Consider the following 23,558-nt stretch of genomic DNA (forward strand, 5'->3'; position numbering starts at 1 on the left):
TTTCTTTTTTAATCTGAAAAGTGGTCTGTTATGTAATATGCTGCTCAGATACAAACATTTTTTTCCTGTAACATTTAATTTTGTGCTGGAAAACGAATGTTAAAATGTTTTTTTACTGACTCGATAATGTAGAAGTCATAAAATAGAAATCTATAACAAAGTTTGTATGAAAAAAAATAAGATGCCTAAGACTTTTGCACAGTACTATATATGTAAGTAAGTAGGGTTTCCCACCACCTAAATCCCTATTTCCCTCCAGTTTACGTGTATTTTTTCAGCCTAATCAAATTTCTTAGTTTTTATGATAAAATGCCAATAGCATATTTGCACATCCCAGAAATACCATAGCACACTGCAGGTCATTTGAAACAAAAAAGTGATCTGTGTTCACAGCAGTTACAATAGGGGTTTTAGCAGGGAGCGTGTCCCATTGTGTGTGCTTTTCAGATCCTCTTCACTTTCTGCCAGAGTTTCTAGAAGCCAGTCTATAACACAAGCAGTGGGGGTTCGGGTCATATCTGGATTCCTCCTTTATAGGACGTAAGCTATATGCCTCATACAGGAGAGTGTAATGGCGATGGAAACAGGATGTACAGCGAGGAGGAACGACTGAGGACTTTCCACAACTGGCCAGTGAACGCTTCAGATAGATCTGCTGAGCAAGCACACACTGGTTTTTACTTCCTAGGACCAGGAGATATGATGCCCTGCTTTCACTGTGACAGGACGTCCAGGCACTGGGAACATGAGGAGAATCCGACTGGTGAGCACCGGCGCCACTTTCCTGCATGCGAGTTCATTTCGAGTGATGTTCAGCGTGTCCGCACTTCAACGGATTCGGTGGACGGCCAGCTGTTGAGCCAGCTGCAGCGCCTGGCTGCAGGCGAGCAGGTGACACCCGGTCAAGCCGCTTATCCGGAGATGGAGTCCGAGGACATACGCCTCACCACGTTCAGCACCTGGCCCACAAGCGCTTCCATCCAACCGGATACACTGGCACGCGCTGGCTTCTTTTACACAGGTACGGGCTTTTACTCATTTGTTCGTCTTAACATTCGTTTTCTCTTCGGATGAACAATTGGGACATGAAAATACTGTACGTTCAGGACATTTTGTCTTGAAAGTAAGGAGTGTCGTGTATGGGGAAAGATGGAGATGATTCCAAGACAACCATCGGGAAAGTACAGAAGCATATTGCTTCCACAACAGAAAAAAATAATTAATAAAATCAGTATCACATAATAATGTGAAAAGTTTGTTATAACAATATATATATTTCATATTATGATGTGATAATATGGTGGTGGTATAATAATAATAATAATAATAATAATAATAATAATTGGGTGGGCGGCACGGTGGTGTAGTGGTTAGCGCTGTCGCCTCACAGCAAGAAGGTCCTGGGTTCGAGCCCCGGGGCCGGCGAGGGCCTTTCTGTGTGGAGTTTGCATGTTCTCCCCGTGTCCGCGTGGGTTTCCTCCGGGTGCTCCGGTTTCCCCCACAGTCCAAAGACATGCAGGTTAGGTTAACTGGTGACTCTAAATTGACCGTAGGTGTGAATGTGAGTGTGAATGGTTGTCTGTGTCTATGTGTCATCCCTGTGATGACCTGGCGACTTGTCCAGGGTGTACCCCGCCTTTCGCCCGTAGTCAGCTGGGATAGGCTCCAGCTTGCCTGCGACCCTGTAGAAGGATAAAGCGGCTAGAGATAATGAGATGAGATAATAAGTGGGCGGCACGGTGGTGTAGTGGTTAGCGCCGTCGCCTCACAGCAAGAAGGTCCGGGTTCGAGCCCTGTGGCCGGCGAGGGCCTTTCTGTGCGGAGTTTGCATGTTCTCCCCGTGTCCGCGTGGGTTTCCTCCAGGTGCTCCAGTTTCCCCCACAGTCCAAAGACATGCAGGTTAGGTTAACTGGTGACTCTAAAGTGAATGTGAATGGTTGTCTGTTACCCCTTTTCCACCAAATCAGTTCCAGGGCTGGTTCGGGGCCAGTGCTGGTGCTGGTTCACAACTCGTTCAACTTGCGAACCAGCTGAGAACCAGTTTGCTTTTCCATAGCTCGCGGTGCTAAGCGGAGCCACGTCATTACGTCGCTGTATACGTCAGTTACGTCGCTGTATACGTCATTACGTCGCTGTATACGTCAGTTACAGCGCTACGTTTACATAAACCTTGGTGCGAATATCGAAGCAAAAACAACGCGGAAGAAGCAGCAGCAACAACAACAATAATAATAATAATGGATGACTTTGCGTTTGTACAGCTGCTGCTTCTCGACGCTTAAAAATAGCGATCTTTCGTGGTCTTGTTATTGTTGTTGGTCTTAACAACTCCGCCCCCCCCGCTGACGTAAGCGGTTCTTTCCTCTGGCCCAGCAGAGAGTTGGTGCTAGCCTGGAACCGGTTTTTCTGGCCCCAGAGCCAGTTCTTTGTCAGTGGAAACAGAAAACCCGGTTCCAAACTAAGCACTGGCCCCGAACCAGCCCTGGAACTGCTTTGGTGGAAAAGGGGCATGTGTCTATGTGTCAGCCCTGTGATGACCTGGCGACTTGTCCAGGGTGTACCCCGCCTTACATCCGTAGTTAGCTGGGATAGGCTCCAGCTTGCCTGCGACCCTGTAGAACAGGATAAAGCGGCTAGAGATAATGAGAGATGAGATGATGTGATAATTTGGTTTCACATTATAACGAGATCATTTATATTGTTAAAACATGAAACTTTTCATGTTATAATGTGATAACTTTAAACTCATGTTTGAATCTATGGTTTGAATAAGGTGTGTGGAGAATAAACTGGGTAATATGGCTCACTGACATTTAATCAAGTTCTGTTTTATGCTTGGGCTGAGACATGGTGAGATTCTGCTGTTACTGAACACGGTGGATGACACTGTAATAAGTATGCGTACTGTAAGAAGGATTTTAAAATACACAGGGCTGTATAGGAGGAAGAATGAGTCCAACCCGCTGGAGGTAGCATGTAACCATGGAGCCGTCCATGGGCTGTAACCATGGAGCCGTCCGTGCCCCTCCAGTGGGTCGGACTCATTCTTCCTTCTGTACAGCCCTGTGTATTTTAAAATCCTTCTTAGAGTGCGCATACTTATTACAGTGTCACCCACCGTGTTCAGTAACAGCAGAATCTCGCCATATCTCAACCTAAGTGTAAAATAGAACTTGAGTAAATTGTGTAAATATTACCCAGTTTATTCTCCATATTACCCAGTTTATTCTCCATATTACCCAGTTTATTCTCCATATTACCCAGTTTATTCTCCATATTACCCAGTTTATTCTCCATATTACCCAGTTTATTCTCCATATTACCCAGTTTATTCCTCATATTACCCAGTTTATTCCCCGTATTACCCAGTTTATTCCCCATATTACCCAGTTTATTCCCCATATTACTCAGTTTATTCTCCATATCACCCAGTTTATTACCCAGTTTATTCCCCATATTACCCAGTTTATTCCCCGTATTACCCAGTTTATTCTCCATATTACCCAGTTTATTCCCCATATTACTCAGTTTATTCTCCATATCACCCAGTTTATTACCCAGTTTATTCTCCATATTACCCAGTTTATTCCTCATATTACCCAGTTTATTCCCCGTATTACCCAGTTTATTCCCCATATTACCCAGTTTATTCCCCATATTACTCAGTTTATTCTCCATATCACCCAGTTTATTACCCAGTTTATTCCCCATATTACCCAGTTTATTCCCCATATTACTCAGTTTATTCTCCATATCACCCAGTTTATTCTCCATATCACCCAGTTTATTCCCCATATTACCCAGTTTATTCCCCATATTACCCAGTTTATTCCCCATATTACTGTTTATTCCCCATATTACCCAGTTTATTCTCCATATCACCCAGTTTATTCCCCATATTACTCAGTTTATTCTCCATATCACCCAGTTTATTCCCCATATTACCCAGTTTATTCTCCATATTACCCAGTTTATTCCCCATATTACTCAGTTTATTCTCCATATTACCCAGTTTATTCCCCATATTACCCAGTTTATTCCCCATATTACTCAGTTTATTCTCCATATCACCCAGTTTATTCCCCATATTACCCAGTTTATTCTCCATATTACCCAGTTTATTCCCCATATCACCCAGTTTATTCCCTATATTACCCAGTTTATTCCCCATATTACCCAGTTTATTCCCCATATTACTGTTTATTCCCCATATTACCCAGTTTATTCTCCATATTACCAATTTATTCCCCATATTACCCAGTTTATTCCCCATATGAGGGTAAGTCAAAAAGTTCTGACATATGATAATTTCAAAGGGAATTCAAAAGAATTTAAAAAAAGGAATACAAAGAAAGAATTCTCCGATGGAAACATCACTTGCAGAAGTGTTTAGACTTAAATGGAGGATATGTAGAGAAATAGCTTTGTTATTTTCATAAATAAAGATTTTTTTCAATTTGTCTTAGAACTTTTTGACTTCCCCTCGTATCATCCAGTTTATTCTCCATGTTACGCAGTTTATTCCCCATAATTACTCAGTTTATTCTCCATATTACCCAGTTTATTCTCCATATTACCCAGTTTATTCCCCATATTACCCAGTTTATTCTCCATATTACCCAGTTTATTCCCCATGTTACCCAGTTTATTCTCAATGTTACCCAGTTTATTCTCCATATTACTCAGTTTATTCTCCATATTACCCAGTTTATTCTCCATATTACCCAGTTTATTCCCTATATTACTCAGTTTATTTTCTGCACACCTCATTCACACCATAGGTTCAAATATGCGTTTAAAGTTATCACATTATAACATGAAAAGTTCCATGTTTTAACAATATAAATGATCAAGTTACAACATGAAACCAAATTATAATTTTATAATGTGAAACATTTCACATAGTAACGTGAAAATATATTGTTATAACAAACTTTTCACATTATTACATGATACTGATTGTTTTCCTTTTTCTGGTGTGGTAGCAATATGCTTCTTTAGGAAAGGACATTGTCCTAGAGAATAAAATGTGTTCATTGGCCTGGTATGGGGCTCAAATTCACAGACACACTACTTAGTCTTTCACCACCCTGAGGACTTGATCAGAATACAGCCAAATCAAACTTTGAGAAGACCAGAGGCTTTTGTCAGACATATATGAAATAGTTTTGCATTTGTTCCAACAATTTAACACCACACAAACACTACATAGGTTGATGACATTTGGGCTATTTTTAACCCTGATTCTAAGGGTCGTGTTCGGTCATTTGACAATATACATGGGTAGGTAATGTACATTTTCACTCATTTTCACTCATTGTTTTTATAAATCTCTTTTCAGGACATGAATTCCCTTTTGTACTCCTTTCACTGCTGAAATGACTGGAATGAACGAGAGCTTACTAGTACTGCCACTGCTGTGTGTGCGCATGTGTGAATGTATGTGAGAGAAGTAGGAAGTGATTCGAGACAGAAATGCATGCGGCCCTTCGACGCTGTAGACGGAGATGTCTGAATTTCCACTGGTCTCAGAAAGAAGAATGTCAATGTCAAAAATGTCATGTCCCGCCGTTCTGGCTAACCCTTTTAAACAGATGCTGATTCTGGCTCGGTTACTACAAATCATTCTGGAAACCCCATATTTCATTGAAAATAGTATAAAGACAACATGTCAAATGTTTAAACTCATCTCATTATCTCTAGCCACTTTATCCTGTTCTACAGGGTTGCAGGCAAACTGGAGCCTATCCCAGCTGACTACAGGCGAAAGGCGGGGTACACCCTGGACAAGTCGCCAGGTCATCACAGGGCTGACACATAGACAACCATTCACACTCACATTCACACCTACGGTCAATTTAGAGTCACCAGTTAACCTAACCTGCATGTCTTTGGACTGTGGGGGAAACCGGAACACCTGGAGGAAACCCACGCAGACACGGGGAGAACATGCAAACTCCACACAGAAAGGCCCTTGCCGGCCACGGGGCTCGAACCCGGACCTTCTTGCTGTGAGGCGACAGCGCTAAAAACTACACCACTGTGCCGCCCCGGTCAGTAACATGACTGGGTATAAAAAAAGCATCTCAGGGAGGCCGAGTCTCTCAGAAGTAAAGATGGGGAGGGGTTCACTGCTCTGTGAAAGACTGCGTGGGCAAACAGTGCAACAATTTAAGAATAACGTTCCTCAATGTAAAATTGCAAAGAATTTGGGAATCACATCATCTATGGTACATAATATCATTAAAAGATTCAGAGAATTTGGAGAAATCTCTGTATGCAAGAGACAAGGCTGAAAATCAACACTGGATGCGTGTGATCTTCAGGCCCTCAGGAGACACGACATTAAAAGCAGTGAAAGTGATGTCTGATGCTGTAACATGCTCTGGCCCCATCTCAATGCAGCATGGCGATGTAGCTTACAGCAGGTTATGGTCGTTGAACTACTAGTTGTCAAGGTGGTGCTCAGGAAAACAATGTGGGCTTTATACAACCCCGATTCCAAAAAAGTTGGGACAAAGTACAAATTGTAAATAAAAACAGAATGCAATAATTTACAAATCTCAAAAACTGATATTGTATTCACAATAGAACATAGACAACATATCAAATGTCGAAAGTGAGACATTTTGAAATTTCATGCCAAATATTGGCTCGTTTGAAATTTCATGACAGCAACACATCTCAAAAAAGTTGGGACAGGGGCAATAAGAGGCTGGAGAAGTTAAAGGTACAAAAAAGAATCAGCTGGAGGACTAAATTGCAACTCATTAGGTCAATTGGCAATAGGTCATTAACATGACTGGGTATAAAAAGAGCATCTTGGAGTGGCAATGGCTCTCAGAAGTAAAGATGGGAAGAGGATCACCAATCCCCCTAATTCTGCGCCGACAAATAGTGGAGCAATATCAGAAAGGAGTTCGACAGTGTAAAATTGCAAAGAGTTTGAACATATCATCATCTACAGTGCATAATATCATCAAAAGATTCAGAGAATCTGGAAGAATCTCTGTGCGTAAGGGTCAAGGCCGGAAAACCATACTGGGTGCCCGTGATCTTCGGGTCCTTAGATGGCACTGCATCATATACAGGCGTGCTTCTGTATTGGAAATCACAAAATGGGCTCAGGAATATTTCCAGAGAACATTATCTGTGAACACAGTTCACCGTGCCATCCGCTGTTGCCAGCTAAAACTCTATAGTTCAAAGAAGAAGCCGTATCTAAACATGATCCAGAAGCGCAGACGTCTTCTCTGGGCCAAGGCTCATTTAAAATGGACTGTGGCAAAGTGGAAAATTGTTCTGTGGTCAGACGAATCAAAATGTGAAGTTCTTTATGGAAATCAGGGACGCCGTGTCATTCGAACGAAAGAGGAGAAGGACGACCCAAGTTGTTATCAGCGCTCAGTTCAGAAGCCTGCATCTCTGATGGTATGGGGTTACATTAGTGCGTGTGGCATGGGCAGCTTACACATCTGGAAAGACACCATCAATGCTGAAAGGTATATCCAGGTTCTAGAGCAACATATGCTCTCATCCAGACAATGTCTCTTTCAGGGAAGACCTTGAATTTTCCAACATGACAATGCCAAACCACATACTGCATCAATTACAGCATCATGGCTGCGTAGAAGAAGGGTCCGGGTACTGAACTGGCCAGCCTGCAGTCCAGATCTTTCACCCATAGAAAACATTTGGCGCATCATAAAACAGAAGATACGACAAAAAAGACCTAAGACAGTTGAGCAACTAGAATCCTACATTAGACAAGAATGGGTTAACATTCCTATCCCTAAACTTGAGCAACTTGTCTTCTCAGTCCCCAGACGTTTACAGACTGTTGTAAAGAGAAAAGGGGATGTCTCACAGTGGTAAACATGGCCTTGTCCCAACTTTTTTGAGATGTGGTGTTGTAATGAAATTTAAAATCACCTAATTTTTCTCTTTAAATGATACATTTTCTCAGTTTAAACATTTGATATGTCATCTATGTTCTATTCTGAATAAAATATGGAATTTTGAAACTTCCACATCATTGCATTCCGTTTTTATTTACAATTTGTACTTTGTCCCAACTTTTTTGGAATCGGGGTTGTTGATAATTGGAGTAGTTTTGAGGGCAAGGCTGACCTGTTAGGGCGGGATGGTATCCATCCCACTCAGGAAGGTGCTGCTCTTATTTCTTGCAGCATAGCCCATAATCTCAGAACAGGTGTAGTTAATTTGTGACGATCCAGAGATAAGGCCAGGGAGCAGACAAACAGGCTAAACTGACTGTCTGCTAGCTGCACAGAGTCGTCACTCAGGTTTCACTGTATTGAGACTGTTCCCCAAGCTATACCTAACAAATAGAAATACTCAGATAGTTTATTCTAGTAACCTAATTGTAGCAGTTCGGATGGGTGGGTGGAGCACAGAAGGACGGCAGGCCAGAACTGAGTTCACAAAATCCGTTTATTTTAGCTTTTCAGCCTTAACTATACACATATATATACACACACACACACTCCAGTCGTCTGGTTGGGGAGAGAGGCCGCTCTGCTCTCGCTCTCTTCCTTAAATAGGGCGCGGTCACTGGGGAAGACACACAAACACATTACTCAACCTCAGGTGCAGTGATTCTGCCACTTACCTTCCCTGACTCCGCCCTCCGGTCACAGACTGATGATTGACCACGACCCCACTGCCACACTAATTAACATAAAATTAGATCCTACTGAAAATTCAGGCACTGCCAGCACCTTTGATCTTAAGGTACCGTAGGGCTTACATATTACATCTCTTTCATTTAAAATGCTTATTGTTCATGCAATTGTTTTTGATCAAGAGTTTAATGTACTGTGAGTGTACATACAAATGAGTATGTCGCACGAAATGAAGCTAGTCCTCCTGGATACAGTTATATACACCAGCCTCATCTCACTGAAAAGCAGGAGGCGTTGCAGTTATGTGTAATGATTATCAAGGTATTACACAAAAACCTGATCATAAATTCAAGGTGTTTGAAGTTCTCGATACAAACAACATATGTAGCCACAAAAAATAAGTCTACCCAGTCGATTCTGCTAATTATTATTTACAGCCCCCTGTGGACATATTTTGAATTTCTTTCTGAATTTGTGGATTTCATCTTGAACCTGGTTGTTTCTTGAGACAAAGTCTTAATTGTTGAAGAAAACAGCATCCGTTTCCATTCTAGATTCAGTAGGGGTTAATCAGAATGTCACAGGACCCACTCATAATGGTGGTCACACTCAATCGAATACGAACATTTGGATTAAATATAGAAAACATACTCACACTTCCACAGTTTGAATCTACCTCAGGTCATTATCTCATCTCATTCAAAATATATCTTAGCAATAACATATGCACCTTGCCACACTACTGCATCAAACATTCATTCACATCAACTACTACGCAAACTTTTTTCAATAGTCTCCCAGAGTTATTAACTTTGATTGGCCCATCAGACCCCATAGAATTTGATCAGGCAACTGAATGCTTAGAGTCAACGTTCTGCTATACTTTGGATGATGTAGCTTCACTTAAAATAAAAATAATTAGAAAGTAAAAGCTAGCACCCTGGTATAACGATTACACACACACTTTAAAACAGACCACTCAAAAATTAGAACGTAAATGGCACCAAACAAAATTGGTAGTATTGCAATTAGCATGGAAGGAGAGCCTCTTGAAGTACAGAAAAGCTCTTAGTGCTGCAAGATCAACATATCTCTCCACCCTAATAGAAGATACCAAAAATAATCTTAGGTTCTTATTTAATACTGTAGCAAAATTAACTAGGAATAAGAACACCATGAAAACATGAACACCTTCAGTATGTAGTTGCAATGACTTCATGAATTTTTTTCAATGGCAAAATTAAAGCCAGACAATTTGAAAAGTAATCCTGTTGAAAACAATGCATCAGATCAGCGATTAGAATTTTCTACTACCCTTAGAGAGGCCGAACTAATTTCACTAATTTCTTCATCTTCAACTTGTGTACTAGATCCCTTACCTACATAACTCTTCAAACAGATACTACCAGAAGCAATCCAACCTCTTCTAAAAATAGCACACAATATACACTTTTTTTTAACCATCAGGTAACAATGGGAATACCCTTAGAATCTGTGCTTTTCTCTCTCTCTCTCTCTCTCTCTCTCTCTCTCTGTTGACTTACACATCACTCCTGAGATATCAGTGATGCTGACCTCTCCTACTCTTCGAACCTGCCTGATCCATCCTGATGCCCTACTTCTTGCTGGAGTTTTCATCACTCCTGTGAGGATGGCCCCATATGTACAGCCCCTGATGTCCTACTTCTGGCTGAGATTCTCATCACTTTGCTCCTGTGGAGGATGGCCCCATATGGACAGCCTGAAGATACACTTAGAAGATGGCTCTGGGCACTTAATACAAACAGTTTTGCGATGATGGCTGAGGAATGCAATTGCCATGATAACTTTAAGACTGCAGTTGTCATGAACAGTTTTGTGCTCAAGTCTTCATCAATGAACAGTTGATCACTTCATCAAAATAGACTTCATGTTAAACCTATAATGAATTTCCTGGTTATACAATTGCACTTTTTGACCATATAGGACACAGTTATAGAAGCAAGTTATTTACAATCATGCTATCCATTATCACCCAGATGAGGATGGGTTCCCTTTTGAGTCTGGTTCCTCTCAAGGTTTCTTCCTCATGTGGTCTGAGGGAGTTTTTCCTTGCCACCATTGCCTCAGGCTTGCTCATCAGGGATAAATTTATTACTTCATATGTTTAAAAGCTTTACTTTTCTGTAAAGCTGCTTTGTGACAATGTCTGCTGTTAAATCCACTATACAAATGAATTGACTTCACCTTCTGATTCAAGAATTCAACTGCACTATGGTATAAATTATTTTAATCAACACAATCTCTGTTAAAAGAATAATGATTTGATCATAATTTGGGTGGGCCATCATAGCTCACACCATAGGTATGCTGCTTAAAATTCCAGCAATCCAGTGTAAAATCCTTTCCCATTTCCTTGATATGGTAATAATATCACCACAGTACAAATGCAAATACTAATGCCTTATCATTGTCATTTCATTTAGGTCATAGTGATAACGTGAAGTGTTTCTTCTGCAATGGTAGTTTGAGGAACTGGGAGTCTGGAGATGATCCATGGCAGGAACATGCTAAGTGGTTCCCACGGTAACACATTTTTCCACATGATACGTACACAAATAGACAAATACAGTGGTGCTTGAAAGTTTGTGAACCCTTTAGAATTTTCTATATTTCTGCATAAATATGACCTAAAACATCATCAGATTTTCACACAAGTCCTAAAAGTAGATAAAGAGAACCCAGTTAAACAAATGAGATAAAAATATTATACTTGGTCATTTATTTATTGAGGAAAATGATCCAATATTACATATCTGTGAGTGGCAAAGGTATATGAACCTTTGCTTTCAGTATCTGGTGTGACTCCCTTGTGCAGCAATAACTGCAACTAAACGTTTCTGGTAACTGTTGATCAGTCCTGCACACCATACAGAACAGCTTCAACTCTGAGATGTCGGTGGGTTTCCTCACATGAACTGCTCGCTTCAGATCCTTCCACAACATTTTGATTGGATTAAGATCAGGACTTTGACTTGGCCATTCCAAAACATTAATTTTATTCTTCTTTAATCATTCTTTGGTAGAACAACTTGTGTGCTTAGGGTCGTTGTCTTGCTGCATGACCCACCTTCTCTTGAGATTCAGTTCATGGACAGATGTCCTGACATTTTCCTTTAGAATTCGCTGGTATAATTCAAAATTCATTGTTCCATCAATGATGGCAAGCCATCCTGGTCCAGATGCAGCAAAACAGGCCCAAACCATAATACTACCACCACCATGTTTCACAGATAGGATAAGGTTCTTGTGCTGGAATGCAGTGTTTTCCTTTCTCCAAACATAATGCTTCTCATTTAAACCAAAAAGTTCTATTTTGCTCTCATCTGTCCACAAAACATTTTTCCAATAGCCTTCTGGCTTGTCCACATGATCTTTAGCAAAGTAGATAAAGAGAACCCAGTTAAACAAATGGGACAAAAATATTATACTTGGTCATTTATTTATTGAGGAAAATAATCCAATATTACATATCTGTGAGTGGCAAAAGTATGTGAACCTCTAGGATTAGCAGTTAATTTGAAGGTGGAATTAGAGTCAGGTGTTTTCAATCAATGGGATGACAATCAGGTGTGAGTGGGCACCCTGTTTTATTTAAAGAACAGGGATCCATCAAAGTCTGATCTTCACAACACATGTTTGTGGAAGTGTATCATGGCACGAACAAAGGAGATTTCTGAGGACCTCAGAAAAAGTGTTGTTGATGCTCATCAGGCTGGAAAAGTTTACAAAACCATCTCTAAAGAGTTTGGACTCCACCAATCTACAGTCAGACAGATTGTGTACAAATGGAGGAAATTCAAGACCATTGTTACCCTCCCCAGGAGTGGTCGACCAACAAAGATCACTCCAAGAGCAAGGTGTGTAATAGTCGGCGAGGTCACAAAGGACCCCAGGGTAACTTCTAAGCAACTGAAGGCCTCTCTCACATTGGCTAATGTTGATGAGTCCACCATCAGGAGAACACTGAACAACAATGGTGTGCATGGCAGGGCTGCAAGGAAAAGAACATTGCTCCCCAAAAAGAACATTGCTGGTCATCTGCAGTTTGCTAAAGATCATGTGGATAAGCCAGAAGGCTATTGGAAAAATGTTTTGTGGACGGATGAGACCAAAATATAACTTTTTGGTTTAAATGAGAAGTGTTATGTTTGGAGAAAGGAAAACACTGCATTCCAGCATAAGAACCTTATCCCATCTGTGAAACATGGTGGTGCCAGTATCATGGTTTGGGCCTGTTTTGCTGCATCTGGGCCAGGATGGTTTGCCGTCATTGATGGAACAATGAATTCTAAATTATATCAGAGAATTCTGAAGGAAAATGTCAGGACATCTGTCCGTGAACTGAATCTCAAGAGAAGGTGGGTCATGCAGCAAGACAATGACCCTAAGCACACAAGTTGTTCTACCAAAGAATGGTTAAAGAAGAATAAAGTTAATGTTTTGGAATGGCCAAGTCAAAGTCCTGACCTTAATCCAATCGAAATGTTGTGGAAGGACCAGAAGCGAGCAGTTCATGTGAGGAAACCTACCAACATCCCAGAGTTGAAGCTGTTCTGTACGGAGGAATGGGCTAAAATTCCTCCAAGCCGGTGTGCAGGACTGATCAACAGTTACCGGAAACGTTTAGTTGCAGTTATTGCTGCACAAGGGGGTCACACCAGATACTGAAAGCAAAGGTTCACATACTTTTGTCACTCACAGATATGTAATATTGGATCATTTTCCTCAATAAATAAATGACCAAGTATAATATTTTTGTCTCATTTGTTTAACTGGGTTCTGTTTATCTACTTTTAGGACTTGTGTGAAAATCTGATGATGCTTTAGGTCATATTTATGCAGAAATATAGAAAATTCTAAAGGGTTCACAAACTTTCAAGCACCATGGGATAAGAAGCATTACTGCTGTCGGTAGGGCTGGTGTGTCCCTGTAAAATAAGGTATAAGAAACTCCAGCATATATATACTAGACCAAGTTGAAGGAGTTAGTTGGTGTTATTCAGAAAGACAACCATGATTGTGAAACAATCCATATAATCCCAATTAACTCATTTTCAGTTCCAGGCTGTAATGCTATAAAATGTTCAAAGTTTCAAAGGGCTGACTATTTATGTAAGTACATTCTGTATGTTCTTGCTTTCTTAAATTATTTTTTCACTCTTTCCTTGTTTCTTTCTTTATACTATATTAGATGTGAGTATTTGATCCAGTCAAGGGGACAAGAGTACATCAGCAATGTACAGCAGTCATATTTCAACACATCGGAGATGGCAGTGTGTATCTTTCATTCTGTAACACTTGCTAATGAGCTACTTGTAAATTCAAGTGATTTTGGAGACTAATTATGACTCTGTTTACAGACTGAATCCCAGCATTCAACTGCAAGAAATATCACCACTGGCCATGGTAAGTGTTTTAACAGGTATATAAACACAATCAGGTCAAAAATAAAGCAAAAACAAGAAAAGGAGGATAATCTGGCTTCCCTAAAACAGAGTAGTCTTACAATAATCCTATGTCATCTTGCTTTCAAAGTAGAAGTCCAACTGACTGAAATCAAATACGAAAGACTACATGATTGTACCATTCTTTTGGATCAGTATTAGTGTATTCTATGTGTGTCAGTATGACCGTCATTATACAACATTTCTGTTGAACAGTTATTTCAGTTTAGAATTTCAATAAAAGTAATATGGCACTCACAATCATGCCGTTATACTGAATATCGGCATGGCTGTGATTACCTACGGCAGTCACCTTGCGAGCTTGTGTCTGCAGAATGTCACAGCCGTGTTGATATTCATTATAACCGCACTCTTGTATGATATTGCTTAATTATGTGTGTATTCTTTACATCTAATTATAACTACCTATAAAAAGCTTTGTGCTTCCTTGAGCACAGGACTCGGAGACCATAATGTACAGTTACACACTCATGTTTCTCCCCATGCAATGGTAAGATGTATTGAGTGGGCAGAGTGCACCAGCAGCGACCATGTTCTCGCCGGTGGTGCAGGCAGTGCTGCAGATGGGTTTTGAGCAAGCACCAGTTGAGAGCCTGGTTCAGTCTCGATTCCTGCTCACCGGTCACCATTACACTTCTGTCTCTGACCTAGTGGCTGACGTCCTGCAGGCTGAAGAGGAGGAGAGGCAGGGCAGTGATAATAACACAGGTGCTGAGAGTATTTGCTGCTTTTCAAAAGACAGACATGCATAAAATAGACTTTCATATCTAATATTGTCCCAGGAACTGGCTATAGCAATTGCACCTGTAATTTAGTGCATGACATAAATAATGTGAACTAAGAAGAAAAAGCCATAGACATTACATCATATGCTGGTTCCTTCTCAAATGTGAGATTTGTTTCTTCTAGATCCTGTGGCGAGGCAGAGCAGCAGTGCCAATGGAATGAACCTGCAGACCTCACTTAGGGAGAAAGGTTGAAATTAATGCTGTTTCACTTTTTCTGTGCTTGTGGACATGATTATATTCATGAGAACAGTTTATAATCTTATTTCCACATATTAAATTGTGACATACTGTATTGCTGGGTTTCACGTGACGTCACAGCCGCCTCATTAGTTATTCAAAACTTTAGCTGGTGGTCTACCAAAGCTCAGTTGACAAAGCGTTTGTACGGAGAAGGTGCATTGCTCGCATGAAAAATGCCTTACGCTTGCGTTGTTCGAATCAATCAAACCGTGAAACTGATAAAAGTTTCTTCAGGGTTCCCCGTGAACTAATAAAAAAAGGGTGAACGAACACAGGATTTCACAAAAAGACCTCAAGAAAGGTGGCTTTTGTGACCTCTCACTGAAATCGAAGGGAGCAGAGTCGAAGCACGCTCGAGTTTGCAGTGATCACTTGGTGAAAGGTTTGTATCTCCCTCTCTGCTATGTCCTTAGCATTTTCCAAGTACTTTTCTTGCTATGTGTCATTATTTTACAGTACTATTTTTTAGTCACGAAGCACTAAAGTCCCCAGTTGTTTCTTTGTTTACTCCTCACAAAGTCCATATGCATGAAGGTCGCGACAAAATTCTTCCCCAGCCATACAGTTACAATGCGCCGTGATCACTTCTCCATCTTGTTTAACTATCCAAGTCTTTAAAGGGGTTTCTGATCATCTTTGTGAATGATTTACCTAAGAGATAAGAGCTAATACAAGTGAGAATCAAGCCAACTGTTGTTTGTTTACACCAACTTGCAGCGCTTTGTTGTAAAGACACGAACGAAAAGCTTAAAAAAAAATACTTACACGGGCAAAAACAATACAGGATTCATTCGGCAGCGACTTGATACCGAGGTCCTTTACTCAGCCATATACAATAAAGTTGTAAGCCTCCATACTCTTCCATGCTTTCATCTGTTTTGCGGTGTAGAAGGACGTCTGCAACACCAGATAGTTCAAGATGTCGGGGAACTCGACTGAAGGGTAGTTTTTGAGATCATGTGACAAATCCTTCTTTCCCAGACTGTAGGGCTCTATTCCATTGCACATAGCAATCTTCTGAATATATCTAAAGCGAGCAGTGGCTTCTAGATTACGAGCGTACTCTGATAAGTTATCGCTAGTTGTTTGCACTAAGGCAGTTGTTTAGACTACCAGCTATTTCACGTCCAGTAAAACTGCTAAGAAAAGTCACGTGACTGAAACCCAGCAATTGGAAGTGACCTTATAAGTTGTGTGTCTTACTGTCCTCTTACTGTCATACTACAGAAATTCACAAGTTGGTTATAAGAACAGGCAAGTCAAGTAACACTTCAGTTAGTGTTGTTCTGAACTCAGGTGACTTGCAGTGTGTGTGTGGGTGTGTGTTTTGCAGTTTTGGTGACCCTGGATGCTGAGGAACAGTTGAAGCAGCTTCAGGAGGAACGGACCTGCAAAGTATGTATGGACAAACTGGTGTCCATGGTGTTTATCCCCTGCGGTCACCTGGCTGTGTGTTCTGAGTGTGCGGCCAGCCTGCGACACTGCCCCATCTGTAGAGCAGCGATACGTGGCAGCGTGCGTGCCTTCATGTCCTGAGAACTACCACACACACCTCCACAACTGAGAGAGAGCCCTGAAAAAGCTCCTCTAAAAACTAGTTATCTTTGAAGTAGTTAAAAGTATTTAAATCTACCATTTAGACCACAGGCTCCCAACCCGAGTCCTGTAACACCCACGTCCTAGACATTTTATTGTTTTCCTAATCCCAAAACACTTGATTCAACTAGTCAGAAAATTACCAGTCTTTTCTGAAGTGGGTGCATGATAGCAACCTGAAGCTAAAACTGAACTGAAGCTGTTTTCTTTTACTTTTTTTCTTAATATTAAGTAATTAATTAATGTCTACCTTACTGACCCCAGTTGGATAGCATATTTAATGACCAATGGACTTATGTTGCTTTCTGAAACTTAGTCGAAATATATCAATGATTTTAAAAGAATTCAGTTGACGAATTCAGCATAATTGGTTTGGTAAACCAGCTAAAGTTGTAGTTTATCAAAAATTCTCAGGAAAATATTTACAACTCTCCCAAAGGTTCTTAGAAGCTATAGGAAATGGAAAAAAGTAATGTACAGTCAGGTCCATAAATATTTGGACATTGACACAGATGATAGTTTTTTAGGTGTCCAATACAGTATATTGTAGATGAAATTAAGCAAATAATATGAGCTCAAACTGCAGATTTTCTCTTTTAATTTGAGGGTATTTTTTATCCAAATTTGGTAAATTACAGGACTTTTCATACATGCCCCTCCAAAAGTATTGAAACAGCAAGACCAATTCTTTTATTTTTGCTATACACTGAAGGCGTTTAGGTTTGAGATCAAAAGCTGAGTATGAGATGTTGAATCAGAATTTCAACTTTAATTTCCTGAAATTGTGTTAATGTCATCTCATCTCATTCATCTCATTATCTCTAGCCGCTTTATCCTTCTACAGGGTCGCAGGCAAGCTGGAGCCTATCCCAGCTGACTACGGGCGAAAGGCGGGGTACACCCTGGACAAGTCGCCAGGTCATCACAGGGCTGACACATAGACACAGACAACCATTCACACTCACATTCACACCTACGGTCAATTTAGAGTCACCAGTTAACCTAACCTGCATGTCTTTGGACTGTGGGGGAAACCGGAGCACCCGGAGGAAACCCACACGGACACGGGGAGAACATGCAAACTCCACACAGAAAGGCCCTCGCCGGCCCCGGGGCTCGAACCCAGGACCTTCTTGCTGTGAGGCGACAGCGCTAACCACTACACCACCGTGCCGCCCTTGTGTTAATGTGTGTTAAAAAACAAACAAACTTAAAACATAGCACCTTTTGTTTGAACCCATCTAATTTTAGGTGAGCAAATGTATGAAGGTGCTTGGACTCTGATGACTGCTGCTTTTTGCAATATTTTTTGTTGACTTTGCCATTTCACTACTTTCGGAGAGAATTTTATGTGTTTCCCTCCAAAAGTGGAACTCCACCTCAGCTTTCAGAGATAAGAAATAGAATGGAGGTAGAGTTTTTGAAAAATATGACAACGATGACCCCATACTGTTACCTTAAGACCTGTTTACAAAAATAATGGGACAAAAAATACCACCTGAAATGCTTCATCACTTGGTGTCTTCAGTCCATAAACATCTTTTAAGTGTTGTGAGAAGGAATGGCAACATTACAAAGTGATAAATGCTTTACCATCCCAACTTTTTTTTTTTGAAATGTGTTGCAAGAATCAAAATTGAAATGTGTTTATTTTGGGGAAAAATACAATAAAATTCATGAGGTAAAACATCAAATAATGTGGTGTTGTATTGTTTTGAGTGCAATACAAGTTAAAGATTATTTACAAATCATTGTTTTCAGTTTTAATTTCAATTTCAACATACCGTACTGTCTCAACTTTTCCTGATTTGGGGCTGTATAACTGTTTCAGATTTTATGCAAATCATGTAACCAGTGGCGGCTCCTGAATTTTTTTTCAGGGGGGGCAATTTTTCCCCGTTATGTCTACACGGACCGTAAATGTCCACAGGACTGAAGTAAATTGACCTAGGTAGCAAATCAATTGGCCGAACTTGTTTTTGCCTGGTAAATTCAGATATCAATATAGACAATATCTCTTCTCTCCACTAGGTGGCAACACTAAACAAGTTAAAGGTGGCAAACTAAGGTAGCCTTGTAAACTAGACCCACCCGCCTAGCGGCCAAAAATATTTTTGCCTACGAGTGGCAAATATTCACATTTAGTCTGGCTTGCCAGGCTAAAACTAAGGAAGATTCATTGTGAAGCCTTCAAAGCAAAACATTTGGCATCACAATCAATTAATATTACATTACTCATTTATTTTCTCATATTATTCCAGTATTCTATAATAAGTAGACACAAATTCTTAATTATAAACATTCTAATTTCTTCAATTCTAAAGAATGCAATTAAAGTGGCAGGATATAAATCCAAAACAAGTGTTTATTTAAGTTTTGAAAAAGATGAAGAAAAACATAACCATCAAACAAGCATGTGCAGCTTAATTATGTGGGTTTTTTTAAATATGGAATTGCACCATTTTAACAACAAATAATTCTAAATAAATTCTGCAGTTTTTTTCCCAAGAATTCCTCCAGAAAGCCATGCCTTAAAAGGAAATTTAAAAGTATTACAAGTTGTCAATGAACACAAAAGGCTTTAGTTATTTAGCCACACAAGGTTACACAAGGTTTTGTAGTCAGTGCAACTTGGCTTAACAAGTTGGAAAAAATGTAAGGTGCTGCTGGCTCCAATGAACACATACTGTACAATATATAAAAACTGAAAATATGCTTAATTTACACCAAGTCAGAGAGAACTTGAGGCTACTGAAATATTCCAAGCATGGCAATGTTAAACTGCCATTGGTAAAACAAACACACACACACACACACACACACACACACACACACACACACACACACACACACACACACACACACACAAAAACAACTTTGCCTAGTAAATTCAAATATCAGATATCACTGTACCGTCTGCTGTGCTACTTCCAGGGTGGAAGAGAACGCAAGGGTAGCAAAAAAGAGCATTGACTACATCACAGCCAGCTAGCCAAGTTTTGCGGTGGCACCAGTTCTTGTTAAAACCTCTTGAGTCGGTCTTCTCCCCCTTCGTAGACACTTGCTTGATGTTTAAATTCGGTCTAGGAGGTCCTAGCTGTTTGATTGCCGTTTTCTCCTCATTGGTACGACGACTAAAGGGAACTCCTTTCAGAGACGCTATCGTATTGTTGCACTCAACACTCGCCGCCATCTTCATAGAATGTTCACACATTTCCCGCGCAAGTTGCGTTTTCCCGCCCAAAATTATGTTCAAAACCCACCAAAATGCACTAAAAACCAATCTGGCAACACTTGCGCGGCGCAACAGGCGTATGACGTAAGCACGCTGCTTGTGCGAGCACATAAAACCCAATAGAAAATGCATTGGGAGCAGGATTTTCGAAAAAAATGTACGTACCATTAGTGTCAATGGGAGATTTTGGGGCAAATCTGAACCTGACAGAAATCACCCCAAAAGGGCGTGGCTACACCAGGCGTGACCTTAGCCTGATTGGACAATGACATTACTGTTGGTAGTAGGAGTAGATAAAAAAAAAAATCTCCCTCCTTGTTTGGGAGTGCGTCGCCCAAATCGCCCCTATTAACGAGCCGCCAGTGCATGTAACAAATCATGAGTGAAAGCTGTTTGAGTAAACCAACTTCACCTCATATAAACTGATTGGCATGCCACGGCCGTGGGGCGGCACGGTGGCGTAGTGGTTAGCACTACACTGCCTGATGCATAAGCATATCTAGACCAACTTGACAATTGTGTAAAAACTGCTGAAGTACTGAAAGAAAAGTTAGACCATATTTTGCAGAGTATCACTTTTATTTGTATATAACATAAGGTATTATTTCACCCAAAAATCCAACATATCCACTTCTTATTTCTTTAGCCATTTTGATAGTCTGCAAAAAGATAGCTCGGATTTCTTTTTTTTTCTGGATGTTTTCTAATTTTCCTAATTTAGTCCCTATTTCCCTAATGTAGCTAGTTCCCAGGCCACCAGACTGGTCTCCCCTATCACACGACAGCTACCAACTAGGCTCTGCTCTCTTTGTCTCGAGATTACTTCTCTAGAACATCTTCAGAATGAATCTCTGTCTAATGGTGTTGTGAGTTTTTCTTTTGTCTTGACTTCAGTTTTGACTTGTGACTAAATTTGAAGACTCTGTATGCCTCATCACTGTTAACATCAGATCAGTATCAAACTTTTAAATATCCTTACATTGGCTCACATTTCTAATTACATCACAGCATCCTCTACCATCTATAATACCTCCAGTTCAAGACGATGTAACATAAGACTGTGTGTAATCGCAACTGAATATTTGGAGTGTATATGGCATCAGATTGACGTGATGTTTAGAGAAGCCTAAAGAGGTTCTTAGGCAGGATAGGATTATGTTTAATATCATTATCCATCTGGTATAACAAAGCCACTCTCTGACAAAACAAAGCCTGACAGGAGCTGCAACTAAATTCTTTCATACGAACAGCACTCATATCAGGCTGATTCAGTTTGACAGGCTGCTGCATGCTATAGTGTGCAGGGCAGAACTGGATTGTGAAAAGAATGTCAAAAATGCGGTCAGTATTTTTCTCATTCTCATTCTCATCTCATTATCTCTAGCCGCTTTATCGTATTCAGTAAATATTTAAATAATATTGTCTCACTTTGAGTGGTATATCAGATATATTCCTTTCAGCTAGCATGATATTGAACTCGTCGAGGACTTGTTCAATATCATGCTAGCTGAATGGAATATATCTGATATACCATGAAAAAAGCCATTCTTCCTCTTCTTCTTCTTCTTATTATTATTATACATACACAATCTTCATATCAGCATATCAGTTGTTAAAAATGCTAAAATATTTGCATACATTCAGGGTTAAAATAGCCTTATTTTTAGAATTTTCAATTGAGTTAATGTACTGCTTGATTTCTTTTTTGAAAATTAGAAATGTTGGTCTATATGCTAATTAGAGAGTTGGGATTTATGGATAAGTGATTTTGCAAGTAAAAGGATCAGATTAATAATGTAGAATCGCTTTGTTTTAAAGGAAATGTATAAAAAAGCCAAACGATACATTTTCATAGGTTAGTGAGAAATGACAATCAATATGTTGGGAAATAAATGCGCAAACATCTTGCCAAAAACAGAAGAGTGGGGAGATGACCAAAATAAATGATTGACATCTTCAGGAGCCAGTAGACAAAAAGAGCAATTCACGTCGATGTCTTTTTTCTGTCTCTTTGTCGAAAACCCTTGGTGGGATAAATGTTACGAATCATTTTGAAAGTCACTTCACTGATTATAATCATATATTTAGAAGGGAGACACCACATTTTCTTCCAAATTAGATCTGGTGTTATTTCAGTAGGAGATTACATTTGGAACAGAGATGGTCCATCCATCCATTATCCATAACCGCTTATCCTGTATAGACCCCTTTCACTGACGTCACCCGAAACCGGAAGTAAACAGACCCTGCGCCATTTTGGAAGACCAACAAACTCGTGATTGGGGGAAATAACGACAGCGGTATGTGAACCCACGAGAATAAAGTGGAGTGGCAAACGACTTAAACAAACAAATCTGAGCTGTTTTATATATGATTTATTGGCCCAACAGTAGACTTGAAAGAAACCTGTGTGAGACTTGGCAAAAAACTGTAGATATAATGGATAAGTCTGTGCATGATCTGCGGACACTTTGAGGTAAGCAAATGCAAGAAATTCAGATTTAAAACATGCTAAATAGAGGGCTCCGAGATGATGCTAAAAATAGTAACCATGCGGTCGGCGCGGCCATCTTGGAAGTCACTCGCTCCAGTGCGCTCATAGAGTACACATCATAGAGTAAACATTCACCGATTCGTTTCCGCGTTAGAGGGCTTAGAAGCTTTGATTGTTTTTAAGAATTTAGACATCTGAAGTGATGGAGCACTACTGTGAAAGTTTGGATAAGCAGGCACGGGAGCGTTATGCTGAGAAGGTACGTTTCATTGGGAATGTAGATCCATACACTGTTAGTGAGAAGGAATGGAAAGCTGATCCCAGCTTGTTGCCGCATAATTATCAATTATTTTAGTCAGTGAATAAAATGTAGACCTAGTATGTAACTTGTACTAACAGCATGTGTACATAAACATTACTAGGCCTAGATCTTAAATGCCATTTGATGCAACAATACACTGCAGTAGACATAAGCTACCTAATGTGACAAATATATCCATTAATCATTGCTGAAAGTACATAGAAAAGATAATAGTTTGTATCACATTTATTTTAGTAACTATAGTCCTAAATTTGATCGGTTAATGGCAGCCAGCCACTGTCGTCTCCTCCGCTCGCTTTTCTCCTGTGCTGCAATTCCCTGGTTTGTCACGACTTTAGGGAGTCTGTGGAAGCTTTTGCCACCCTTTTCCCCCCGGCTACTACAGCCAACAATGACACACGTATTCGGCATTTTGTTTCGCTGAGCAACAACAATGCACTGACACAGCGACGTTTGACTTCCAATATGGCCGCCGCCGGGTTCGCGCTGATCTCGAAGCACTCTATTGGCCTCAAGTTGATAACTGTATGAGGAGCAAGCCTCCCAGACTTCTACAATTTAATAATAATAATAATAATAATAATAATAATAATAATAATTTAAAATGGTTTGGGGCTTGCTCTCCCTCCTATTATATAAATAAAACATAGTTGTTGTGTAGGCATATATCATAAATACATATGTATAATTTGGATAAATTAACCTAAATTATGGATACCTTAATAGTAACA

The 23,558-nt window shown here is 40.1% G+C and overlaps 1 protein-coding gene across 1 annotated transcript; it reads left to right on the forward strand.

Annotated features, from left to right (window-relative positions):
- Positions 1-549: 549 nt before the first annotated feature.
- birc7 (baculoviral IAP repeat containing 7) lies at positions 550-16,716 on the forward strand. Its single transcript, XM_060937907.1, has 7 exons — positions 550-1,021; positions 11,111-11,210; positions 13,879-13,960; positions 14,048-14,093; positions 14,648-14,860; positions 15,062-15,127; positions 16,514-16,716. The coding sequence occupies exons 1-7, from the start codon at positions 550-552 to the stop codon at positions 16,714-16,716; spliced, it is 1,182 nt and encodes a 393-aa protein (XP_060793890.1).
- The last annotated feature ends 6,842 nt before the right edge of the window (positions 16,717-23,558 follow it).

The sequence above is a fragment of the Neoarius graeffei genome, chromosome 13, assembly GCF_027579695.1.
Source record: "Neoarius graeffei isolate fNeoGra1 chromosome 13, fNeoGra1.pri, whole genome shotgun sequence".
NCBI lineage: Eukaryota > Metazoa > Chordata > Actinopteri > Siluriformes > Ariidae > Neoarius > Neoarius graeffei.